This window comes from Leptodactylus fuscus, chromosome 1 (genome assembly GCF_031893055.1).
Source record: "Leptodactylus fuscus isolate aLepFus1 chromosome 1, aLepFus1.hap2, whole genome shotgun sequence".
Taxonomy (NCBI): Eukaryota; Metazoa; Chordata; class Amphibia; order Anura; family Leptodactylidae; genus Leptodactylus; species Leptodactylus fuscus.
The window spans coordinates 193493064-193519699 of record NC_134265.1 but is presented as its reverse complement, the minus strand read 5'-3'; the positions used below and the strand labels follow the sequence as shown (position 1 = coordinate 193519699).

The window sequence follows — 26636 nt, the reverse complement described above, 5'->3', positions numbered from 1 at the left end:
TTTGAAAACTGCACCCCTCAAAGAATGTATCAGGGGGTGTAGTGAGGATTAGTATGCCAGATGTGACTGCACAGCGGATGGCAAAGAGGGAATATATAAGCGGTGCGGAGGACATTGGGGACACCAAATTGTGTACTATGTCCCAGTAGCTCCTATAATTGGGGGAGTCACTCTGGGTGTCACTTTAGGGGTCACTTCTGGTGTCCGTTCCCTCATAAGCTGTAAATATGGGGTGTCCCCTGATATCCGCTCGCACAGCTTATATATTCCCTTCCTGCCGCAGCCAGTTGTGTTCTAATAATTTGGTGATTTTTGCGGACTTTTGTCTTCACATTATTAGATGCTATATTTTCTTTATTTTTCTGGTGACGCAGCCATATAAGGACTTGTTTTTTGCGGGATGAGATGCATTTCGTAATGACACCGTTTTTGGGTGTCTACATCTTATTGAATACATTTTATTAACCCTTTTTTGCTGGATTTAAAAAAAAATAAAAATCAATCCTGGCATTGAGTTTTACTTTTTTAGTTTTGCGCCATGCAGCGTACAGTATAAGTAACATGTGTCCTTTATTCTGCGGGTCGGTACGGTTACGGCGATACCTCATTTATGTTATTTTTTTATGTGTTACTAGTTCTGCAGAGGAAAAACACATTTGGGGACATAAATCAATGTTTTTTGCATAGCATCTTCTGAGAGGCGTAACATTTTTATTTTTCGGTTGACAGTGTTGGTTGAGGGCTTATTTTTTGCGGGACAACCTGCACTTTTTATTGGTACTGTTATCGGATGCATATGACTTTTTGATCACTTTTTATAGTATATTTTGTAAGGTGAGACGGCGAAAAATCATTACTTCCGGCGAGTTTTTTCCGGGTTTTTTTTCCGGCGTTCGCCGTGTACATTAAATATTATTTCAGTTTTATTGTATAGATTGTTACGGACGCGACAATACCAAATATGCATTGTTTTTATTACTTTTTAGTTCTTTTTTTATATAATTCATTTTCTATAGAGAAAAAGGGATTTTTGGGCTTTATTACTTTATTAATTTTTTTCATACACTTCATTTTATTTTTTTTTTATTTTTTTTTTACTTTTTCATGTGTCCATTTAGGACACTTCAATCAGCAATACTGTGCTGATATAGAATGCCATGTGAGACACAGCCTGCAGGTGTCCCACATGGCATTCCGTAGCAGGATGTCAGGCTGTGTAGACGCACAGCCTGACATCAGAAGGTCCTGGCAGGATCACCAGGTATGTGGGGGCTCCGGGCAGTCTGGGGTCACTGGCCAGACCCCAGACTACCTTTTACTGCTATCGGCACCCTCCGATCTCGCCGCGGGGGGTGCCGATCTGATTCAATTGCTGGCGGATGCCTTTCGATCGCGCCGTGATGTTTCACGGCGCGATCGAAAGGGTTAAAACGTCCAGTCGGACTCAGTTCCGACTGGACGTTATTGAGGAAGGGGTTAGGTGTTAGTAACACCTAACCCCCGTCCTCCCCGCACCCCTCCCCCCGCCAAGAAGGTACCTAAAGACAGGACGTATTTTGACAATAGTCCGGTCTTTAGGTACCTGGACCGCAGGCCGTAAATTTACGTACGGCGGTCCTTAACCGGTTAATATTCACTTGAACTATTCATTTATGAAAAGTTGTTTTATAATTGAAGGTACACATTAACACATTTTATTTTGCAGAGTGAACAGAATGTGAAAATTTTCCTTTGTATTTTACAGGCAATGCATCTTGTATATAGAGCTTTAGAGAAGGAGCCAGTTCCAACGGTTTTACCACAGTCATTAATACCCCCTTCCAAAAGGAAAAAAACTCCTACGTTTCCTGGTGCTGTCCCTGTTCTTCCTGCCAGCCCCCCTCCAAAAGATAGTCTTCGTTCCACTCCATCTCATGGCAGCATGAGCAGTTTAAACAGTGCGGGCAGCTTGTCACCCAAACATTCATCTAAACCTAGTCAGGTACAGAAAAAAAAAATTATTTTGCAACTGTAAATTGAAAGTATTTCCTTGACAAGTATATTTTTCTTTATTTCTTTCATTCATTAGCCTGCAATAAATTGGGTGGTTCCTCTGACTGACAAGATACGTTATGATGACATTTTCCTCCAGACTGATTTGGATATGGATGGTTGTGTGAGCGGACTTGAAGTTAAAGACATATTCATGCAATCTGGACTCCCTCAAAATATCTTGGCACACATTTGGTGAGATAAAGCCAAAGATGATATAAAACTTTTTGCATTTTTGTAATTTTTAACTTCACACAATATGTGATGCTCAGAAAATGCTCCTGAAGATTTGTTGAGTCGAGGTGGGGTTAAGACAGACCTGAATGTTTGTGATAAGATCTACCTTCGCCTAAGTGAAAGCTTCTACCTGCACCCCTCTCTTCTCTGACCTATTCATCTCTCTTTGCTTATGTTGTCCATTTCAGCATATTGCATTGGTACTTGTATGTTTATGTAATAAAATAGTGTATGCATATTTTAAAGGTTAATAGGTGATAAGCCAAGCAAATGTCAATTCTAATGGCAACCCTGCATAGCATTCCACAATGCCTCAGGATTTCAGGTCCTTCTCAGGTAAGGGCAGGTTCACACCAGCGCCTGATCTCCGTTATGCAGGTTTCCATTTTCTGTCGGCAGAAGACGGAAACCAGCATTCACTGTCCACCTGTGAGCGCCTGTGACAGTCTTCTGCTCTCCTCAGTGAAACCGTTTTCTTTTTTTTTTTTTTTTTTTAACCGGACACAAAGTCCTGCAAAGTCCTGCAGTTTCGCCGCGGAGAGCAAAAGACGCTCATGGGGGAACACTTTTTCAAACCCAGTCAAATGAATGGGTTTGAAAACTGCCTGCCCGTTTCCATCTCCTGCCCAGTTTCTCGGGCAGGAAACGGAAACCTGCGTAACGGAGAACGGGCGCTGGTGTGAACCCGCCCTAAAAAGTATTTCCTGTTCCTGCTTAGTGTTATGCTTTATTTTTTCTACTTTTCTATTTGCCTTTTCTTTCTCTTCTTTTTCTATTTTTTTTTTTTCACCTCCTGTTTATTCTTTCTTCCAGTATTCCCTGCTTGTTGTGTTTGTTGGTATTAAGAATTTTGTAGGATACTGGAACTGTCTCATTCTATTTAGCAGTCACCTCACCTTTTCTCATTCAATATTGTAAAAAAAATTGGTGTAGATTTGTCTTTTTTTTCTCATGTACCGAAATTTTGAGAATACTGTAATATATTATTCTTTATTTATTTTGTTGAAATCTGAATAAAACAGAATAAACATTAAGGCAATCCCCTACAGGGCACTTGCTGATACCAGGCAGATGGGGAAGCTGAATAAAGATCAGTTTGCTCTGGCAATGTACCTCATTCAACAGAAAGTGAGCAAAGGAATTGATCCACCACAAGTTTTGCCTGCTGACATGATCCCTCCAGCAGAAAGGAATACTTCTATGCAGGTAAAAAGCTTCTTTGCTAACCATGTATATGAGTTGATATTGATTCCTGCTCTACTTTGTTATTGCTTCCAACTAGTTTTTCTTGATTTTCTATGAGAAAAACAAAAAGGTTCCCCCCCCCACTTGGTGAATAGCTGATTCACATATACGTTTCCAGGGGCCATATCTTTTGAATGGGTGGATGAATTTTAAAATTAAAAAATGCCAAACTGATCAGGGTCACGAGAATCAAATGATATATGATGTATGGTATTTAGTGTTTTGTACTTGCTGATAGATCCTTTTAGTTTTAAACTCATTAAAGGCACAGTATACTACCATGTATAACAAGGACTACACATGCTAGTGCTTGGTCACTGCTTGTGCTCTCTTTTTCTAGTAGGAAAAAGCTCAGCAAACCTTTGTCTCCATTGAATCATATAATATAATATCATGTCTATTCTGTCAACATTTATGTAATACATTTTAGGTCACCATAAGAAAAGTTTTGTAAAAATGCTCATTAAGGAGTTTTCCCATAAGTATTACCATATTTAAATTTGAAATCGATTGTAAGTTAATAATTTCCAAGTATAAGTAAAAGAAACATTAAGGATTTCCTCTATTTTAATGGTGACAATATCATGTCTTGGTCGGTTGGCAGTGGATATGACAATGAATGCAGGAACTTTCTGTAATCACCGATTTATCAGAAACCCAGCCATGCTTTCTATACTATGGCCAGGTTTTTTTTCTTATGCATGTAGAGTCCCTGCATGATAACTTTCCAACAGTAAGGAAATTTTGTTTAAGTTTGTGATAAGGACCAGACCATAGAAACATTTTGCATTCATGGTCTTATCCATTGACAACCAATTAAAACAAAAGACTAACTTGGTTAGAGAAAGTTTTTAAAATGCTGTTATTTATTTGTAAAAATATCTCCAAATTTAAATATAGTTGTGTTAGTGAGAAAACCCCTAGCCATATCCTGTTACAAGCCTAAACAGTTTTTTTTTTTCTTTAGAAGCTATATTGAAAAAATATTTTTTAATATGTTCTTAATTTGAATTTATCTTTCTTACATTATTCTGGCTAGGTTCACATCTACACTCTGTGAACACTCGGGGATTCCCCATTCCCCATTCTGCTTTAAAAATGTGGAGAATGGAAACCCGGCAGACCCCATTATAGTCTACACGGGTAACCACTTTTTAAGCAGTTCGGGTTTCCATTTTTTGGGTTCCCAAGCAGACCTGAATAATGGATACCTAAGCACAGATGTGAACCTGCAGTATGATGGAAGTAATCCTGCCTGAGCTATGGGCAGCCATTTCAAAGATGAGCATTACAGAAAGCACTCGGAAATTTTATCTTTTACATTATAAGCCTGCAATCTGATAATAAGAGTATTTTCATAGCACGTTTTGCAATGTAAATTTTTTAGGAGGATTTCTTGGCAGCTCTAGTGAATATCATTTATCGCTTATTTCGTTGTTGGACGGTGGGCAGTCCTCCACGGTCCAACGTTATCCAGCGACGTCCTTTTATTCTCGCTCTTCCACGCCTTGATCTTCTGTTCTTCTGGCGGATTGTGTTCAAACCCCGCATGTGTGCACGCGCCGGCGCCATTTTTGTTGTAGTTCTAAGTATGCTTGCGAACTTCATTCCGGAAGAAAAGAAGATGAAGGCAGGGAAGAGCGAGGACAGGATAACGTCGCTGGAAGAAGAAAGAAGAGGAAGGCTTGACAGCAAGATGACGTCGGACCGTGGAGGACCCCCCATCATGCATGATAGTCATGATTAACAAATATGTTTTTATGGTTGTATTTTAAAACGGGGGGGGGGGGGGGGGGGAGCTTTAAAGTAACACTTGCAGTGCCTGAATAGCCTTTTTAAAGGCTATTCACGCATATGTGGGGCTCATACAGCATAATTTTGCTGATAGAGCCCCTTTAACAAAAAAGTGGGAAGCAACTGAAAATATGTCTTATATTCTAGGTTCTTCAAAGTAGCCACCTTTTGCTTTGATTACTGCTTTGCACTCTCTTGCCATTCTCTTGATGAGCTTCAAGAGGCAGTCACCGGAAATTGTCTTCAAACAGTCTTGAAGGAGTTCCCAGAGATGCTTAGCACTTGTTGGCCCTTCCTCCTTCACTCTGCGGTCCAGCTCATCCCAAACCATCTCGATTGGGTTTAGGTCTGGTGACTGTGGAGGCAGGGGTGAACCTGCCCCTTTTTCGCCGCCCGAGGCGAACGACAGATAGCCGCCCCGGGAGGAGGGGGTGTGGTGGAGGGGACGGGGCTTAGCGCCGTTCGCAGGCAGAGAGCAGGCACGGAGACGACCTGCTCTCTGCCTGAGCGTGAGGGGAGGCTGCTGGAGCAGCGCTGCTCCAGTGGCCTCCCCAATCCTAAGCTTAGGTAAGAAAAAATGCCGCCCTCCCTGGGGCCCTGGCATAGCGCCGCCTGAAGCGGTCGCTTCACGTCGCCTCATGGGAGGTGCAGCGCTGTGTGGAGGCCAGGTCATCTGGCGTAGCACCGCATCACTCTCCTTCTTGGTCAAATAGCCCTTACACAGCCTGAAGGTGTGTTTGGGGTCATTGTCCTGTTGAAAAATAAATGATGGTCCAGCTACACGCAAACCAGATGGAATAGCATGCCGCTCCAAGATGCTGTGGTAGCCATGCTGGTTCAGTATGCCTTCAATTTTGAATAAATCCCCAACAGTGTCAACAGAAAAGCACCCCCACACCATCACACCTCCTCCTCCATGCTTCACGGTGGGAACCAGGCATGTAGAGTCCATCCGTTCACCTTTTCTGTGTCACACAAAGACACTGAGGTTGGAACCAAAGATCTCAAATTTGGACTCATCAGACCAAAGCACAGATTTCCACTGGTCTAATGTCCATTCCTTGTGTTCTTTAGCCCAAGTCTCTTTTGCTTGTTGTCTTTCCTTAGCAGTGGTTTTCTAGCAGGTATTTTACCATGAAGGCTGCTGCACAAAGTCTCCTCTTAACAGTTGTTGTAGAGATGTGTCTGCTGCTAGAACTCTGTGTGGCATTGACCTGGTCTCTAATCTGAGCCGCTGTTAACCTGTGATTTCTGAGGCTGGTGACTCGGATGAACTTATCCTCCGCAGTAGAGGTGACTCTTGGTCTTCCTATCCTGGGGCGGTCCTCATGTGAGCCAGTTTCTTTGTAGCGCTTGATGCTTTTTGCAACTGCACTTGGGGACACTTTCAAAGTTTTCCCAGTTTTTCAGACTGACTGACCATCATTTCTTAAAGTAATGATGGCCACTCGTTTTTCTTTACTTAGCTGCTTTTTTCGTGCCATAATACAAATTCTAACAGTCTATTAAGTAGGACTATCAGTACTATATACACCTGACTTCTACACAACTGATGGTCCCAACCCCATTTATAAGGCAAGAAATCCCACTTATTAAACCTGACAGGGCACACCTGTGAAGTGAAAACCATTTCAGGTGACTACCTCTTCAAGCTCATCAAGTATATATTTCCACATGTGTTAATTCATAGTTTTGATGCCTTCAGTGGGACTCTACAATTTTCATAGTCATGAAAATACAGAAAACTCTTTGAATGAGAAGGTGTGTCCAAACTTTTGGTCTGTACTGTATATAAATATTCCTCTGTATACAGTAGAATAGCACTGCATGCTGGACTATTCCCTACAGAAAAAAAGGAAATAACAGTCTGGCAAAGTCCAGAACACATATCGAGGGATGATTTATTTTCTGTAGGGCTGTTACAACCATTTAGTCTTTTTCATGTAAAAAAGTCAGTCTTTATGAGTTGATAGAATTTGTGTCAATATAGTCTTTGTGTGTCATATTGTAACATTTTATTTTTATTATTGTGCTAGAGAAGTAGAATCAGAATCTTAAAAAAAAAAAAGAATTTAAAGCAAGCAATGAAAACAACTTGTTAAGTGCAGTGTTTGTTTTATATGCACTATATAGTTTTTATGTATGTAGAAAAGTATATAAATGAACATGCACTACAAATGTTAATTGTTATGTCATGAATTTTCTATATGAAAAAATACCCCTTTAAGTAATTCAATATGTGGTGTTGTGCTCCTTATGTTCCATCTGTGTTTTTTTTTTCCCCTGCCCTTTGTTCCAGACTCTGTCTGGTTACATGACTCCCATAGGAAATGACATGGCAAACTTAACAGAAATCCGGCGTGTGAGTAGACCCTCAGTTGGTAATGGCATGCCATATGTTTTTGCATGATCATTTTTTATTTTTTTATTTTTTTTACTTATTCTTGAAAGGTATCTGTCACCATGAATGTCTCTCCCCCCCCCCCTCCAAAGAAAAAATAAAATAAAATGTGTAATTTTTTTTTATTTTTGTTCTTACACTCTCCTCCAAAGCATCAATGTGTTGTATGCTGATGCAAACACTCTAGTTAAGATGTATAATGGTGAGAACAAAGTCCAAAAAAGCAGAAAACCATGAGGTGGCACTTCTGTGAATATCAAATTGTAACAACTAGGCTTATAGCGGAAGATATATGTAGCACTGGGCATAAACACCATTCAAAAAAGGTGGTTCTCCGCTGCCAAAAAAAACAGCAAATATGAACGTAAGCAACAAGAAAAAATATTTAACTGGGCACTCACCAAAGGCGTTTATAAAATCTTGCAAAGTTTTATTGAGTCTTCAGTAAAAACAACAACATGAAACAGAGGAGGCATGCCTGGTGGATCAGCAGCAATGATCGTTTCGCACTCCTTAGGTGCTTTTTCAAGCTTGCTTAATTAATGCACCTGAGAGGTGCAAAATGATCGTTGCTGCTGATCCACCAGGCATGCCGCCTCCTGTTTCATTTTTTTTTTTTTTTTTCTGAAGACTCAATAAAACTTTGCAAGATTTTTTAAATGCCTTGGGTGAGTGCCCTGCTAGATATTTTTCCTGTTGCTTATAATGGTGAGAACTCCTAAGTGCTTTAGTGCACTGATCCTTTGTAGGCTGATTGAGCTGGAATTCCACTGACTACTGAAGTAAAAATTAATTATTCTGAGTTGGTCTTTTCATCTATCCAGCCATTACAGTATTGTGTGGCTCTAAAACATAGTGACAGATTACCTTTAAAATTTGCAACTCTTCCAAAAAAAAAAAGTGTTGCTGAGAAATAAACTCCCATCAAAAAACATGATTTATTTGTCCCCAGTCTTTTGTTCACTGTTGTGGCAGTTCCCGTCATCTGTTTAGAGGCCCTAGATGAGGTCTACATTGATGACCTCCCAGTAGGGTTGAGCCGATCTTGAGATTTCAGGATCGTTTTTAAAATCCGATTTTCGATCATTTTCCAGCCGATCCCGATCGTGAAATTTGCTTGATCGCCGATCAAGATCCGATCTTTCCCGATCGCTCAACCCTACCCCCCAGTTGATGCTGCAGACAATCACAGGCCTTCACAAACACCACGTAACTGAGTAGTCTCATCAGTGGCTTGCCATATGTTAAGAGGTCTTAGACCTGTGATTGGCTGCGCCACTGGAAATGAAAGGCCAGGGAAAGGCAAGTAATGGGTTTTTTTAAAAATTTTTTTTATTTACTTTACTTTTACTATCACCAGCATAATTAAAGAGGACCTTTCACCACTTTTGGGCACATGCAGTGTTATATACTGCTGGAAAGCTGACAGTGCGCTGAATTCAGCGCACTGTCAGCTTTCCCGATCTGTGCCCGGTGTAAAGAGCTTACGGTGCTGGTACCGTAGTGCTCTATGGTCAGAAGGGCGTTTCTGACCATTAGCCAGAGACGTCCTTCTGCCTCGCGGCGCCAATCACGCTGTGCTGTGGAGCGGGGAGGAACGCCCCCTCCCTCTGCTCACAGCGCTCGTCCATAGACGAGCATTATCAGGAGCGGGAGGGGTGAGTTCCTCCCCGCTCCACAGCACAGCGCGATAGGCGCCGCGAGGCAGAAGGCCGTCTCTGGCTAATGGTCAGAAATGCCCTTCTGACCATAGAGCACTACGGTACCGGCACCGTAAGCTCTTTACACCGGGCACAGATCGGGAAAGCCGACAGTGCGCTGAATTCAGCGCACTGTCAGCTTTCCAGCAGTATATAACACTGCATGTGCCCAAAAGTGGTGAAAGGTCCTCTTTAAATGTTTTTAGAAAAGAGTCAGAACACCCCTTTAAAGGGTGTCTGTCACCTGAACCCAGCTTATCAACTTGGATAGGAAAATTAAAGGGATCCTATCAATCAGATGGCATTTTTCGTGCCTAACACGTTGGAATAGCCTTAAGAAAGGCTATTCGTTTCCTACCTTTAGATATCTTCTCCACGCTGCCATTCCATAGAAATCCCGGTTTTCGCCGATATGCAAATGAATTCTCTCGTAGCACTGGGGTCGGGCCCCAGCACTCAAACAGAACTGGGGGAGTCCCAAATGCTGCCAGAGAACACATTTGCATTCCGGCGAAAACCGGTATTTCTATGGAACGGCAGCTCTGAGAAGACATCTAAAGGTATGAGATGAATAGCCTTTCTTAAGGCTATTCCGACGTGTTAAGCACAAAAAATACCATCTGATTGATAGGATCCCTTTAAGGTCACGTTTCAAACACTGTTTCTACTTGTGAATCTATGCCTTTGTTTTCGAGAGATTTGCCTCCATTTGAGATATTGCTGTTATTGTCGATATGCAAATTAGCTATTTTTTCCAAAGAGGTAAGTGGGAAGACATTTGTTGCTTCAAACAGCTCATTTTCCTACTTAAAAAACAGCAATGTCTGAAATGGGGGCAGATTTCTCGACAACAAAAGTACTGAAGGGGAAAACATTGTTAGATTGATTTATGTGACTCTAACCCTATTTGCAGGGTTGATATTCTGGGTTTTGGCGAGTCTTTTTAAACATTTTATACAGAAGTTTGAGTTGTTAAGCATATTAATATATATTAAATCATCTCTATGAGGGCAATGCTGTTGTCCATATTGGTTTACAGAATTATATTGGCAGTCGGTTATTTCAGTGTAGATACAGTGTAAAAACCACACCTGGTCTGAGTTTCTTTACTGTCAATCTATTCCATTTTATTTTTAACCACAAAAATTGTGAATAGCTGAACACTAAAGATCTGATGAAGGGGTGGTACCTGTGGAGCACCAAAGGACCCCGAAACGCGTTAACTTAAATAAATCACGTTGTTGTTACATCAGCATTTCTTTCCACCGATAGGAGCGTGCAACCGATTCCTCCATTTTGAGGGTATATCCGTCAGAATAAGTTGTTTTATAGAAATAGAATTGATAATGTAACTTAAAGAGGACTTTTCACGTCCTCGAGTACATGTGGTGTGATACACCACTAGAAAGCCGACAGCGCGCTGAATTCAGCGCACTATCAGCTTTCCCATTCTGTGCCCCGCTGAAGAGCTATTGGTGCCGTTACCATAGCACTTCAGTGTCAGAAGGGCGTTTCAGTCAGGAATTCCATTCCTCACAGTAGCGTCTATTGCGCTGTACTGTGAGAGGGGGCATTCCTTACCGCCCAGCCATGACTGTGAATCGTACTCGTCCATAGATGAGTACTGGGGAGGAGTTGCTCACCGCTCAACGTTACCGTTGGGCGGTAAGCAACGCCCCCTCTCACAGTACAGCGCAATAGACGCTACTGTGATGAAGCGCGTTCCTGACTAACTGTCAGAAACGCCCTTCTGACACTGAAGAGCTACGGTAACTACACCGATAACTCTTCAGCAGGGATACAGAACACCGCATGTGCCCAGAGGACATGAAAGGTCCTCTTTAAAGAGGGTTACCGAACTAAAGAATATTGATCTATTAATATCAATCAAATATCAAGCAACTATTCTCAGTAGACAGCTCTGCCTTTGTGTAGTGTCCAGATCACAATGTATAGGCTGTAATAATAGTAGTTGGGAAACAGAGAATTTGGAGGGTCATGTTAAAATCTGCTCCCAATCCTGATTGTTTTTGTCTGATGATATATCTGGGAATAATACAGATAAAACAACAATTTTAACAGCAGTAAAAATCTTATCTACCGTATTTTTCGGACTATAAGACGCACTTTTTTCCCCCCAAATTTGGGGGGAAAAGAAGGGTGCGTCTTATAGAAGCCAGCAGCGGCGATGCTATTCCGCTCCTCCGTCCCCCCTGCCGCTGGCTTCATGCAGGGCAGAGGAGCGATGTCTCAGGCCCCGGCGTCTATCCCTCGCCGGCATCTGCCTCTCTAGTACAGCGGATGCCGGGTCAGTATCGGTGGCCCTTCTCCCCCGGGGCCGGTCCCCACCGGCCCCGTACCTGTAGAGTTGCAGGCCGGCTCCTGCGCGGCGATATCGCAAGAGCCGACCTGTTCAGGTGACAGCCGGGAGCCTAATGAGGCTCCCAGGCCTGTCACGGCTATATTAGTATTGCGGCTGGTCTCTATGACCAGCCGTAATACTAATAGACAGAATGTCCCATAGACGGCAATAAAGTTGTATTGCCGTCTATGGGACTTGCAATCAAGTGACCGCAGGTTCAAGCCCCCGGGGGGGAATAAAATAGTAAAAAAAAAAAAAAACTTTAAAAATATGAAATAAATAAAAGTTCTAAATCACCTCCTGTCCCTAGAATATATATATATATATATATTTATATATATATATATATATATATATATATATATATATATAAATAAAAGTAGAAAATCATATATCATAAACCACCGGTTTTTTTTTTCAATAAAAGGTGATCTAAGAAATATATAGTCCCCAAAATGGTATAACTAAAAAGTACTTCTGGCCCCGCAAAAAAAAAAAAACACTATGTGTCCCCGTACAGCTGCAGGGTCACCTGTCAATGTGGCCTTGCAGCTGTTGCAAAACTACAACTCCCATATATTAAATATTTTACCATTTTTTGCTTCCAAATTTTTTTTCCCCTATTTTCCTCCTCTAAAACCTGGGTGCATCTTATAGTCCAGTGCGTCTTATAGTCCGAAAAATACGGTAATCCTTTTGTTTTATAATGGCCAAGTAAAAACTCTTTTAATGAAGTGGATTTCATCTCAGGATTTCACATATGGGATCAAAGAGCATTTAATAAAGTATATTACAATATTTATTAATGTCCCCAGTGCTGCCAAAAAATAAAAAGCAGTTTGAAAGTTTAGGTACACTTTAAAGAGTCAATTGCCTTTACGAAATACTGTTGACGCAAAAAGATGTACAAGGTAGGTAGTAGGTATCGAATTAACCATCCACTTGAATGCCATAGCATAATATTCCTCCGCAGATCTTTGTCCAGAACATACCTTCGTCAACACTTCTTTTGCCTGACAAATATCATTAATCATACACAGTGGTCTGTTGCTGGGATTTTCTTGTACTGTTGATTTTGCTTCAATTAGAAAGTGTAGATGTGACTAGGCTGTGTTGTGAGTATGCTCAGTTCTCCAGCGATCTACACCAAAATGGTGCTCGGACATGCGTAGTACAACTCTGAAGGGAGCGGCACTGCGCATGCCCGAGATTTGAACTGCAAGAGCGCGATCTGGACGGTAGAATATCTGAGGAGGAGGAGGGCAGACAGAGCACAAGCAGTGGAGGGGCTATGAAAGCTATGATGTGTGTAGGGGGGGTGCTTGGAGGCCCTGTGGGGTTCATATGCATAAGCTATTATAACGATTTATAAAGAAACGGTGGGGTCAATTGAAAATGTAAAGGCAGTAGTAGAATAGTCTTTTAAAAGGTTATTCAGACGTGTTTAGGTCAAATTGAGTTTTCCTGATGATAGACTCCCTTTAACCCTTTAAGCATTTCAGTGGAATATAAATAGTATGGAGGTGAAATTTAGACATTTAATTTTTTCAATACTATGCTCGTTTAGCCTTAAAATGTACATATTCACAAGGGTTTAAAGAGGACCTTTCACCATATCTGGGCACAGGCAGTGTTATATACTGCCAGAAAGCTGACAGTGCGCTGAATTCAGCGCACTGTCGGCTTTCCCGATCCGTGCCCGGTGTAAAGCGCTATCGGTCCCGGTACCGTAGCGCTTTACAGTCAGAAGGGCGTTTCTGACCATTAGCCAGGAACGTCCTTCTGCCTCGCGGCGCCAATCGCGCTGTACTGTGGAGCCGAGAGGAACGCCCCCTCCCTCTCCTGATAATGCTAGTCTACGGACAAGCTGTGTGAGCAGAGGGAGGGGGCGTTCCTCCCCACTCCACAGCACAGCGCGATAGGCGCCGCGAGGCAGAAGGACGTTCCTGGCTAATGGTCAGAAACGCCCTTCTGACCATAGAAGAGCTACGGTACCGGGCCGTAAGCTCTTCACACCGGGCACAGATCGGGAAAGCCGACAGTGCGCTGAATTCAGCGCACTGTCAGCTTTCTGGCAGTATATAGAACTGCCTGTGCCCAAAAGTGGTGAAAGGTCCTCTTTAAAGGAGAAAATGCATAGCACAATATGGTATGCAATTTATCCCCAATATGGAAATACCCCACATGCGAATGTAATCTGCTGTTTTGTCACATAGCAGCGCATTGAAGAGAAGATGCTTTTGAGGAGCAAATTTTGCTGGAATAGTGTTGAGATGCTATTCTTTTTAAGAATGAGGTTAAAGGGGTTTTCCCAATTCGCCTGTTCACCAACTTGCAGGCTGTATGCTCTGTTCACTTCCTGGTTTTCTCGGTAAATTGGTGGGCGGGGTTTCACAATCTCGCAGACAAAGCCAGCTGTGCTATCTCTCTTAATAGCAGTACATGTTTGCAGTAGTAATGAGGGATGGTTGTAAATAAATTAGCACAGTATCACTGGAAGATGCACAATATTTAGCTGATGTAGCAGAGCTGGATTTGATAGGTGATGAGAATCCCAAATTTACATGCTACAAGACCAAGAGTCAGCTGGCAATAAACTCAGTTTTAGGTCTGTGTTACATGCAGAGGTAACAGACTCCCTGTCTCTGCCCTTTATTAGCAAAATTCAATTAGCCGACTGATAACTGGAAGAGGGAGATTAACGGCTCAGAAATACAAGCTGCTCCAAGCACTCTTCTCCCCTTCCCCTTCTGAGACTTTGCTGAAATACTTTTCAGCTGCCATGTCTCATTTGCATAGCCTCTGGAACTTGGGGCATTTTGACCCCAAAGCTTCTTCCAATATTTTATTCAAATTGGATTGTTTTAGACCTAGATTTTCATTTGGAGAAATGCCCTCATGTGGATGAAAACTGTACGTTTTACTGAATTTCTGAATGGCATTTGCTATGATTTTGCAGCAATAGTTACATTTGTGCATTATGATTAGTAGTAGTAATTGGTTTAGGTCTAAATTCAGAGATGTATGTCACATATGTATAATTAAAACAGCAGATTCTGTATAGAACTCTGGCAAATACTTGATACTTGTGCACAGATCTGTCAAGCACAGGGCATTTCCAAGATTCATCGCCAGTTTGTTTTGCTTATTTGTTGGTACATAAAGTGCATGAGAAAATAAAATTATTTATTATTAACATTATTATTATTATAATAATATTTTTTTTTTCCATAAAAGTCTCACCCTTGTAGCTTCAGCTACACACTATCATTTTACCAGATACAGTTATTTGCATAGGGATAATCTTTGCCTACACATGGAATGGGCAGTAGACATGAAGTAAAATTAGAAATTGTGAGACATTTCTAAGGCTATTACTACCTTCATTGATTTTCTTGTCTCCCTGCTAAGAGATTCTTCAGATTAGTCTGCAGCTTTTTCATGCAGAAGAGCTAAGTAGTCACAGATAATAGTGGTGGGTTTTCATAACACCATGGTTTCAGTTGCAGCATCCTCTTGAGTCTTCCATATTCATGAGCTATCAGATCTCTCTACCCACTGTCTGCTGATTGACTGCTTTCTCTCTATACTGTGCATAAAGAGTAAGCTGTCAGTTAATGGCAGTTGGGTGGAGGTATCCTGATGCTCCTGAATACATGGATTTTTAGAAAAATGGCTGTCACTTTTTAGGGTGTCTGTCTCTAATTTCTGCTGCTTCCAGATAGGCCAGCATAAACCAGGTGCAGATTATTTCTATAGTTCTGTTAAATGCTTGAGATATAATAGAGTTTAGATATTTGTATCTATTTAAATTGATATTAGCATTATTTCTAAAAGCATTTAAAGAGGTTGTCGAGGCTTTTTTTTTTTAAAATAAATTAAGTCGGGGAGGTGAAAAAATAAAAAAACACATACTCTCCTGTCCCTAGTGCTCCAGTATCTCCCAGTGTTGTACGTTCCTGCAGCACCGTTACTTTCTTCCAGCGGAAGTCCAAGGTGCATGTGACCACTGAGGCTAATCATGGGCCTCAGCAAAGGACACAGGATATCATTACCTGTGACTTCCCTGGGTTCCTTCCTTAGGTCGCTGATTGGCAGCACGGGATGTCGGGGGCATGGGACATCGCAGCTGTCATGGATTCCGCCAAAGAAGACGGCTGAGCAGCAGGACCAGACCACGGTGGGAGGATGCTAGAACAGAGGGTTTTTTTTTTTCCACCTACACTGGCCTAATTAAAAAAAAATGGCCTGGGCAATCTCTTTAACTAGACCCTGTTCTTTGTCAGACTTTTATTGGATTAATTCATTCAAAACATATTAAAATGGTTTGTTTCTCTTCCTTAGGACAGTTCCAGCTCTGTTGGTTCTGGAGATTTCACTGGTGTGAAAGAACTAGATGACATCAGTCAGGAGATAGCCCAGTTACAAAGGTGAGCATGAAGTTGTTTATATACAGTATACATACTGAAGCCCAAACCAAAGAACCTACTAAAGGCGACACTTGAGAAGGAAGCAAACCAAATCTAACCAAAACATCAAAGACCTTTTCAATGTCGAGGGCTAGGATGGAGATGGGGACAGTTGGCATCTATCTACAATATTACAAAGTTTTTGGAAATTATCATATGCCTGTCTGCCTGGGATAAAGCCAGAGTGAACAAGGGATGGTGAAAGTCGGTTCAGACACAAAGCAAGGAAAATAACTTATTATCTACATTAAGGAGAGAAATAGGATTATAGTTATCTGGGGTGGTGGTGTCTTTCCTGGGTTTAGGTGGGGGATCCAGGTCAGTGGCACCAACGCATGCCAGAGGTTCAGTGTCAGAGGCTGCAAGTGATGTAATGCTACCATGTACAGTTCCTCCTTCAGCAGAGCCATAGAAGCCAGGAGTCCAGAAAAGTTCTGGTAAAGTATGCCAGGCTAGTGTGTCATCCTGTACTTTGATTTTGGCTTTTGAGACCTAGTGGACTTGTTAGCTTGGCAGTACGTGAAATGGTGGCCCAGTTGGATATATCAGACCAGTGGTACTAGAGGGGGTGCTGTGGTGGAGAGCTGTAGCACTAGTCGGACATTAGAGGAGCAAGGAGTGCGCCCCAAGGTGGAAGGATGGGTAGCATGGGAGGTAGCACAGGCACTAGTTATTATAGAGAGAACAGGTGGCAGCCAATCTTACACATGAAGGGAGGGGGGGGGGGGGGGAAGTCCTGGACATGAACCAGTCACGGGAGGAATTCTGGAAGTCTGCTTGGCGGCATCGCAGCTAGAGGATGATTGTGGTTGCTCAGTGTGGAAGGCCCATCACAGACGTCAAAGTGCTGAGAGGAGGTGGGCGGCAGTCCCCATCAGCAGCAGTCTTTGGGGATCTTCGGCAGGAGAGAGAGGCACCAGGAGAATGCCGATGTAGCAGAGTGGCAGGCAGGTTAGAGCAGGAACCAAGTATCGGTTCTCCCTGACAACCAATGAGTCAGGCTGCCCACAGGGAAGTTTTTCTATCAGCTTCCAGAGGGTAGAAGATGACGGCTGAACGTGTGGAGGCAACCGCAGCCAGTGTTCGGGAAAATACTTTGGGAAAGTATTTTACATACAAAATACTTATGACTGAAGTATTTTAAATACAAATACTATATACTTTCATCCCGAAGTATTTTAAATAGAAATACTAAATACTACTTCAAAAGTATTTTAAAAATATTTGAAAAATTTAAACAAAAAATGTAATAAAAATTGAACAATTGAACATAGGCTAAAAGAAGCTAATTGACTGTATTTCATGACATAATCATACAGTAATATATTCCTGATAGGATACTTTTTTAAAAAACAAGTAAATAACATGTTAAAAACGTATAAATTATTAGTTTGTATCATTAATAAATTAACAAGTTAACGCAGCGTGGACGAGATTCCCATCAATTCTTGTGAATCTCGGGATACGTGAGAAAAGTCTTTGAACGTATTTTACTTGTTTTAAGCAAAGGATATTCATTTTTTTTTTTTTTTTTAATATTTTACATTATTATATTTAATTTTAATTTGAAATCGGCCTTTTATTTTAATTTTTAATAGTGTGGTAAAAAATAAATCGTCCAAAAAAAAAAAAAAAGGAAAAGGCTTTTATCACTTTCAGCTCACGCACCCTTAAACCGTACGTCCAGTTTTAAAAATTTGCTTCGGGGTTGGAGATTGTAAAATAAAACCAAACCATGATGTAATTAAATAACTTACCCTTAAGTGCTTAAGGAAGTTGGACATTGAGTTTATTTGACCCATAAGTAACTTGTTTGGACAGGCCTTGCAGTAAGCAGACACTTTTTGTCCTGCCCCTGCCACTTCGGATTTAGTCTTGTTAATTTTGAAAAAAAGTTCAGTCCAAAATTGCCAGGAGATGTGGGCCGTTGAGATCTGAGTCATTGTCGGTTGTGTCCCCTTCACTGGTATTACGATTTTCCTCCAGATTGGAAGTAATTTTACGGAATGGATTACGCAATCGGGATGATTAAAAACTAAAACTAAATCACGCTTCACTACAAGGTGGACTTGCATTGCTGGAACGTGCTGGAATTTTCCCTCCTCTCGTCGCAACTCGCACGAGAAATGAGAGTGATGAAGTGACTCGCGTTGTTGTTTTTTTTTTTTTTTTTTAAGTGCGGTGAGGCGGGTTATTTAAATTCCAACATTTGTTTTGAATTTAGACAGTAATTAAAATACGTAAAATACGTCCTAAAAGTATTTTAATTACAAATACAAAATACTGAATAAAAAAAGTATTTTAATTACAAAATACAAATACCTGACAAGTATTTTAAATACTATTTTAATTACTTATATTTTAAATTCTCCCGTACACTGACCGCAGCACATAGAGAAGCTTGGTCAGTGGAGCTGGGGTTTCGGGGGTCCAAGCATTAAGTGTCAGGGAGGTCAGAGGATACCCAGCAGCAAAGAGAAGTCCAGGGCCAATACCCTACTAACAAGCAGGAGAGCACACAAGATACACCTGGTCCTTTCGAGCCTCAGGCAACGCCCCCTAATCCCTATATTTTAGAATTTGATAATTTAAAAAAAAGAAAAAAAGGAAGGAAGGGAAAAGGATAGATTATTAGTTCAGATAGTAGTGGTTGGACACCAAGCACTCACACTAGTAAACTTTTCTCAGCAGGTGATATACAGAGACTGGAGCAGACAAAGTCCTGCAGATTAGGTCCAACGTTACTTGAATTGGGGCTAAGCTGCAGTGACTCAGTTCAGTCGCTACACAGAGAACAGTGCTGATGGCTTCCTACTCCATTCTCTGTGTAAGAACTTCTTGTATTAGTATTTGTTGGTATAGGTCATCCTTATTTTTATCCCACAATACCCCATTAAGTCAAATAGGGCATATATAAGGATTCTTTTGTAGGTGCTTGTAACTCCTAAGTAAATATGGGTTGCACAAACAGCAGAACTCGCAGCGCACTGCACTACACTGCTTTACTAACTACTGTTCACTTTTAAAGAGGACCTTTCATGGTCCGGGGCACAGGCAGGTCTATATACTGCTGGAAAGCTGACAGTGCACTGAATTCAGCACACTGTCGGCTTTCTCAATCTGTGCCCCGGGTAAAGCGCTATCGGTGCCGGTACTGTAGCACTTTATAGGCAGAAGGGCGTTTCTGACAGTTAGCCAGGGACGCCCTTCTCCACAGCAGCGCCTATCGCGCTGTAGAGTGTGAGCGGGGAGGAACGCCTCCCTCCCCACCTGATAATACTCGTCTATGGACGAGCACTGTGAGCAGAGGGAGGGGGTGTTCCTCCCCGCTCACACTGTACAGTGCGATAGGCTGCTGGGCAGAAGGGCGTCCCTGGCTAACTGTCAGAAACGCCCTTCTGCCTATAAAGTGCTACGGTACCGGCACCGATAGCGCTTTACCCGGGGCCCAGATCGGGAAAGCTGACATTGTGCTGAATTCATGAAAGGTCTTCTTTAAAGAAGTCACAAAAGCAGTATAGCACAGTGAGCTCAGTGGGAAAGAGTTAATGTTAAGACTTAAAGCATACCTGTCATTTCACGTGACTATTAAAAAGTAGGTGCCATTTGCTCATGAGAAATAACACTATTTGTGGTCATTATATGTCTCATATTCTTTAGGGTTTAGCAGGCAGGCTGTATCAATAATGTGCCTTCCTTGAGCTGATGTATGCAGACTAGATGCTATTCGTTACTCACAGTAAGGGGTTGTTCACACTTTTACCCGGTGTCACTATGCCGTGTTTCCGTCCTCAGCCCCGAGAAACTGGACAGGGGACGGCTACCTGGCGGTCATCTTTAAAACTCATTCATTTGAATGGGTTTTTAAAGGTGACCGCCAGTGTCTGCCTGCAGCCTCTCCACGGGGAAACCGTATTTTCGGCTGGACACAAAGTTGGACATGCAGGACTTTGTGAGACCTGTAGTGATTCTCTGACTTTACAACCACTGCAGAGCGCCCTCTACTTCCAAGTATCCCCAAAAATTAAACCTTGCCTCATGTGTGAATTTACCTCCCTGTGCCTCTCACATCATCTATTTGACTGATGTATACTGAATTCCAAGTATTGTCCAGATGACACGTCTTTTATGTCTTGTGTAATGAAATTCCATAATTGGGATGGTTTTAGTAACCCATACTCCACATTTGACTCCACATCTGCATAAATGACCCACCCTCTGACGTCTTGGAGGACTTCTGCCTGTCTAATGTTATATATTCATGACTAAGTGAACAGGCTTGTTAAGGATTACTAGTTTCTCTTAGTTACATCATACACCCAAGGCTCCCTACTCTTATGTACAGTTGCCCAATATATAATCTTATGAAACCTATTATTCTATTGTGCAACATATTCTTTCTGTACTTAAACTCATAAATCTATATGTGTAGATACACATGCAGTGTGTCTCCTATCTATCTATCTATCTATCTATCTATCTATCTATCTAGCTATCTAGCTATCTAGCTATCTGTCTGTCTATCTATCTATACACAAATACACACGTGTATAAATGCAGATAAATTACAAAGTTTATCACGGTACTATTCATACAGTATATGCCAACTTTTTTGAAACAGCAGTGCCTGTTTAAATTTGACCTTTTGTTATAGGGAAAAATATGCTTTGGAACAGGACATCAGAGAGAAGGAAGAGGCCATTAGACAGAAAAGCACAGAGGTACAGGTATGTCTTTTGATCACAGAATATACCATATGCGTATGTCACAATCGATAGCCACAAAGGTGCAAAGAATAGGATTGCATCCTGTCATGGCAAAGCAGGTAGAATCTTTGGTTCTTTTTGGTATTAATTTGTATTGTTTTAACTAATCATGTTCTTGGGAAACATTCATAGCTTTATAATTGACGATTACCAATTTTATGAGAGTTGCTACTTGTCTATAGTTGTGTTTGAAAGTTTAGTGTTTTACTGTTTTTCTATATCACACTGCCTAGCCAAAAAAAAAGTTGCAAGTGTTAATATTTAGTTGGTCGATTTGTTGGCCTGATGCAATCCAATGACTTGCCCCTTCTTGAAGGCACTAACATCTCTTCCTCTGGTAGCTCTTCCGTTGGTAGACATCTCTTCACACCTTTAATTATGATCTGCACTTGACAGGCTACGGCTCAATTATATATATTCAAGAATATATGCAAATTCCTGACATGAACAGTTCATAATTATATCAGGGGTGGAACGGTACCTTGTTGCACAAGGCATTTTTTTTTTTGACCAGGCAGTGTATAAATGTGAAAGTTTGGATGTTTGTTACTTTGATCTCGCAAAAACGGCTGAACAGAATTGGATGAAATTTGGCACATAGATAGTTTGTAACCTGGATTAACACATAGGCTGCTTTTTATCCTGCTAAATTAAATGACTTCACGGCTGTTATGAATTTGCGGGAGAATAAATCTCACTCCATGTATGAGACCTTGACAGCACTGTTAGTGACCGACTGCTTCACCCCAAGTGAGAGAAGGAACGCTATCGGAGGTCCTTCCTCCCAACCGTGGTCAGGCTACATAATCTACATCAGACCAAGCGAAGGTCTCTCCGCACAGAGAACTAAATGATCCTGAAGTCTTTTTTTTATTTCTTTTCTTCCTTAGCTGCTTGGATTCCTAGTATTTTTCTCTGTAATATATTATAGTAACAATAATATATTGTTTATTATCCTGTATCTGTATTACCATGCTGCTGTAACACACTGAAATTTCCTCAGGGTGGGACTATTAAAGGATTATCTTGTCTTATAGAAAGGTCTAGAAAAAGAACTGGTCAGATAAACCACATCAGAAAACACAGTCTACTGTAAAATATTTTAATTTATTACATATGCATTTGTATAAAAACAGAGCATAACAGTACAACAGGACCAGATGGAAAAAGCCAAAGAAAAAAAGGACGCAAAGGGAAAACAGAATTACACGGGCACTGTTAAATTGTTAAGATAGTCATACAATAATACATAATTTAATAAGGGCAGGTAAATAACATGCACATGTGATATAAAGGACCATTAGCTAAACATAGCATGGGTTGTAGAAATAAAGGCAGATATATTATACAACCCCAAGATGAGTACTGCACTGAATCCACAGGGTGAAAGACTCAAATCGAAGTAACACTCTACAATGCTTCAGCCAAAGCTGCAGACATGCAACGAATAGATGTTATAGTAACAAAAAATCACATAAAGTGCAGCTAAGGGTGATGTAGACAATGTGTATGTATAACGTAAGTCAGAAGAAAATCACAAGTGGCCAGTGAGAATCACAGATCCCAGTATATGCAACCACAATAATCCACATGTGAACAATCAAATATTACCTGAAGCCATAAGTATATTAACAGGCCCAATGCACAGACATACAGATGGGGACAGTCCTACGCGTTTTGCCGACAGGGCTTCCTCAGGAGGTGTGTTATAAGATGGCAGGGAACACCAATATATACAGGGGACGTGATGAGGCTTGATAGCGCTCAGCCACGATGTTGGCATCCCGTGGAGTCGCATTGCACATGCATCGGCCACGTCACTGACGTGCTGGTCACATGACCACTATGCCGCAACCAAGTCATGTGATAGGGAGGCTAGGGCAACACTGGAGAGCGCTTCTCATCAAGGTAAGTATCAAGACGATGTAGTATAAGAGCACAGCAATGTGGAAGAACAAATGGGCTGAACTATACATCAAACGGAGATTGAATTTTTTTTTTTTTTTTTTAAATGTACATTTTTCCCTATCAATATGCCTTTGGAGTGTGGGAGGAAATCAAAGCAAACACAGGGAGAACATACAAACTCCTTGCAGATGTTGCTCCTGCCAGGATTTGAACCTAGGTTTCCAGCGCTGCAAGGCTGCAGTGCTAACCATTGAGCTACCGTGTTGTCCCTGAATTGAATATCTCTGTGATTCTCATGATCCCCTTAAAAGGCAGAATGAACATAAAACAGAGCAACCAATGCATAAAATACACAGGATTGCAACTGAATATATACAACTAGCTTCTGCCCGCGACTTCGTCTGTGGGTTGTTGGCGTCTATGATCCGCCTATATTCAGCAAATTGCTGCCATCGATGGTTTGCCTGCTGTGGCGTTTCGACAGCTCTTAAGCTGTCTTGCTGCTGAACTTGCTCCTCGCACCATGCTTGTGATTGTTCCGGCATCTCAGCAGCTCGCTGGGAAGCCATATAATGAGCGTGTTGTTGACATTGATGATCCACATGCTCCGGCGTTTTGGCAGCTCTCAAGCTGGCTTGCCGCTGAACTCGTTCCTCGCACTGTGCCCTCGATTGTTCCGGCAGCTCGCTGGGACACCATATAATGAGTGTGTTGTTGCTGTTGATGATCCGCCTGCTCGGCCGTTTTGGCAGCTCTCAAGTTGGTCTGGCACTGAAGTTGTTCCTAGCTCCGTGCCCGTGATTGTTCCGGCATCTCAGCACCTCACTGGGAAGCCATATAATGAGCGTATTCAGTCAATTTCTGCAGTCGATGGCTTGCCTGCTCCGGCGTTTTTGCAGCTCTTAAGCTGTCCCGCTGCTGAACTTGTCCTTCACACCGTGCCTGTGATTTTCGGCATCTCAGCAGATTGCTGGGACGCCATATAATGAGCGTGTTGTTGGTGTTGATGATCCACCTTCTCTGGCGTTTCAACAGCTGTCAAGCTGGCCTATAGCTGAACGCGTTCCTCGCGCTGTGCCTGGAATTGTTCCGGCATCTCAGCAGGTTGCTGGGAAGCCATATAATGAGCGTGTTGTTGGAGTGGCTGGAGCAGATCAGATAATATGCAAATGTGTGTACACTGAGGGTGCAGGAGCAGTGTAATATAGTATGTGAACATAAATTCATAACAGTCGTGAAGCCATGTCATTTACCAGGATAAAAAGTAGCCTATATTTTAATAGAAGTTACAATCTATCTATGTGCCAAATTTCATTCAAATCCGTTCAGCCATTTTTGCGCGATTGACTAACAAACACAAAAACGTCCAAACTTTCACATTTATAATATTAGTAGGATTTAAAAAGATTTGATAGGTGATGAATACAGAAATTCTGAGGTGATAGTTGGAAACACCTATTATAAAAGAAAAAGCATATAAAAGAAAGAAACTACTGGCAATAATGCAAGTCATAGAATTTGATGATAAAACCAGCGGACATAAAATATCATAACGTGATAATAAAAAATTATATAAAAAAAATAAGAAAAATGATAAGAAAAATGTGTAATATGAAAAAAGTGCTAAAAACAAGAACATTGCAAAATGTGAAGATTAAATACATATAATAACCCAATTATAAAGTGAATAATAATCCAAATCTACAGGAGTGTTGTTGTGACTGCATAATATTGTGCACTAAGGGCTAGTTCACACGTGAGCAAAGGGGTGGATTTTGCTTCAAAATCCGCCCCTTTACAATAGTGGTCTATGTAGATTGCATTTTTTTTTTCTGCTAGCAGAAAAAAAAGAAGCGACATGACCTTTCTTCAGGCGGAAGCCGCGGCGCAATGGTTGTGGCAGGCGGGTTTTGACCAGAGAATGACGCGGCTCCCGCATCACTCTCTGTGTCAAAATCCGCCCCCGTGTGAACGAGCCCTAATAAGAATAGTTGATGTAAAAAACAACACAACTATTATATACAGTCCTATGAAAAAGTTTGGGCACCGCTATTAATCTTAATCATTTTTAGTTCTAAATATTTTGGTATTTGCAACAGCCATTTCAGTTTGATATATCTAATAACTGATGGACACAGTAATATTTCAGGATTGAAATGAGGTTTATTGTACTAACAGAAAATGTGCAATATGCATTAAACCAAAATTTGACCGGTGCAAAAGTAATGGGCACCTCAACAGAAAAGTGACATTAATATTTAGTAGATCCTCCTTTTGCAAAGATAACAGCCTCTAGTCGCTTCCTGTAGCTTTTAATCAGTTCCTGGATCCTGGATAAAGGTATTTTGGACAAACAATTCAAGTTCAGTTAAGTTAGATGGTCGCCGAGCATGGACAGCCCGCTTCAAATCATCCCACAGATGTTCAATGATATTCAGGTCTGGGGACTGGGATGGCCATTCCAGAACATTGTAATTGTTCCTCTGCATGAATGCCTGAGGATTTGGAGCGGTGTTTTGGATCATTGTCTTGCTGAAATATCCATCCCCGGCGTAACTTCAGCTTCGTCACTGATTCTTGAACATTATTCTCAAGAATCTGCTGATACTGAGTGGAATCCATGCGACCCTCAACTTTAACAAGATTCCCGATGCCGGCATTGGCCACACAGCCCCAAAGCATGATGGAACCTCCACCAAATTTTACAGTGGGTAGCATGTGTTTTTCTTGGAATGCTGTTTCTTTTTGGACGCCATGCATAACGCCTTTTTTTATAACCAAACAACTCAATTTTTGTTTCCAAAATGAAGCTGCCTTGTCCAAATGTGCTTTTTCATACCTCAGGCAACTCTATTTGTGGCGTACGTGCAGAAACGGCTTCTTTCTCATCACTCTCCCATACAGCTTCTATTTGTGCAAAGTGCGCTGTATAGTTGACCGATGCACAGTGACACCATCTGCAGCAAGATGATGCTGCAGCTCTTTGGAGGTGGTCTGTGGATTGTCCTTGACTGTTCTCACCATTCTTCTTCTCTGCCTTTCTGATATTTTTCTTGGCCTGCCACTTCTGGGCTTAACAAGAACTGTCCCTGTGCTCTTCCATTTCCTTACTATGTTCCTCACAGTGGAAACTGACAGGTTAAATCTCTGAGACAACGTTTTGTATCCTTCCCCTGAACAACTATGTTGAACAATCTTTGTTTTCAGATCATTTGAGAGCGGGCTGTCTATGCTCGGCGACCATCAAACTTAACTGAACTTGAATTGTTTTGTAGAAAGAAATGGTCCAAAATACCTTCATCCAGGATCCAGGAACTGATTAAAAGCTACAGGAAGCGACTAGAGGCTGTTATCTTTGCAAAAGGAGGATGTACTAAATATTAATGTCACTTTTCTGTTGAGGTGCCCATATTTTTGCACCGGTCAAATTTTGGTTTAATGCATATTGCACATTTTCTGTTAGTACAATAAACCCCATTTCAATCCTGAAATATTACTGTGTCCATCAGTTATTAGATATATCAAACTGAAATGGCTGTTGCAAACACCAAAATATTTAGAACTAAAAATGATTAAGATTAATAGGGGTGCCCAAACTTTTTCATAGGACTGTAGCAACAATGTGATAAAATATCAAATACATATTGTTTATAAGTAAAGGAGTCCAAAATAGATACCTCTTTACTGACACATAAGTGAACAAAACTACAATACAGTGATGAA

The 26636-nt window shown here is 41.4% G+C and overlaps 1 protein-coding gene across 4 annotated transcripts in view; it reads left to right on the top strand.

The window, feature by feature from the left end:
* Positions 1-26636, top strand: part of EPS15L1 (epidermal growth factor receptor pathway substrate 15 like 1) — a 155378-nt gene that overhangs the window by 37495 nt on the left and 91247 nt on the right. For 3 of the 4 annotated variants that reach the window (XM_075281204.1, XM_075281225.1, XM_075281218.1), the window contains exons 9-14: positions 1745-1981; positions 2069-2226; positions 3318-3474; positions 7607-7669; positions 16115-16200; positions 20894-20966. In XM_075281204.1, coding sequence (XP_075137305.1) covers positions 1745-1981; positions 2069-2226; positions 3318-3474; positions 7607-7669; positions 16115-16200; positions 20894-20966 — 774 coding nt within the window. The remainder of the gene's footprint in view (positions 1-1744; positions 1982-2068; positions 2227-3317; positions 3475-7606; positions 7670-16114; positions 16201-20893; positions 20967-26636) is intronic. The other variant, XM_075281212.1, reaches the window with a different exon arrangement.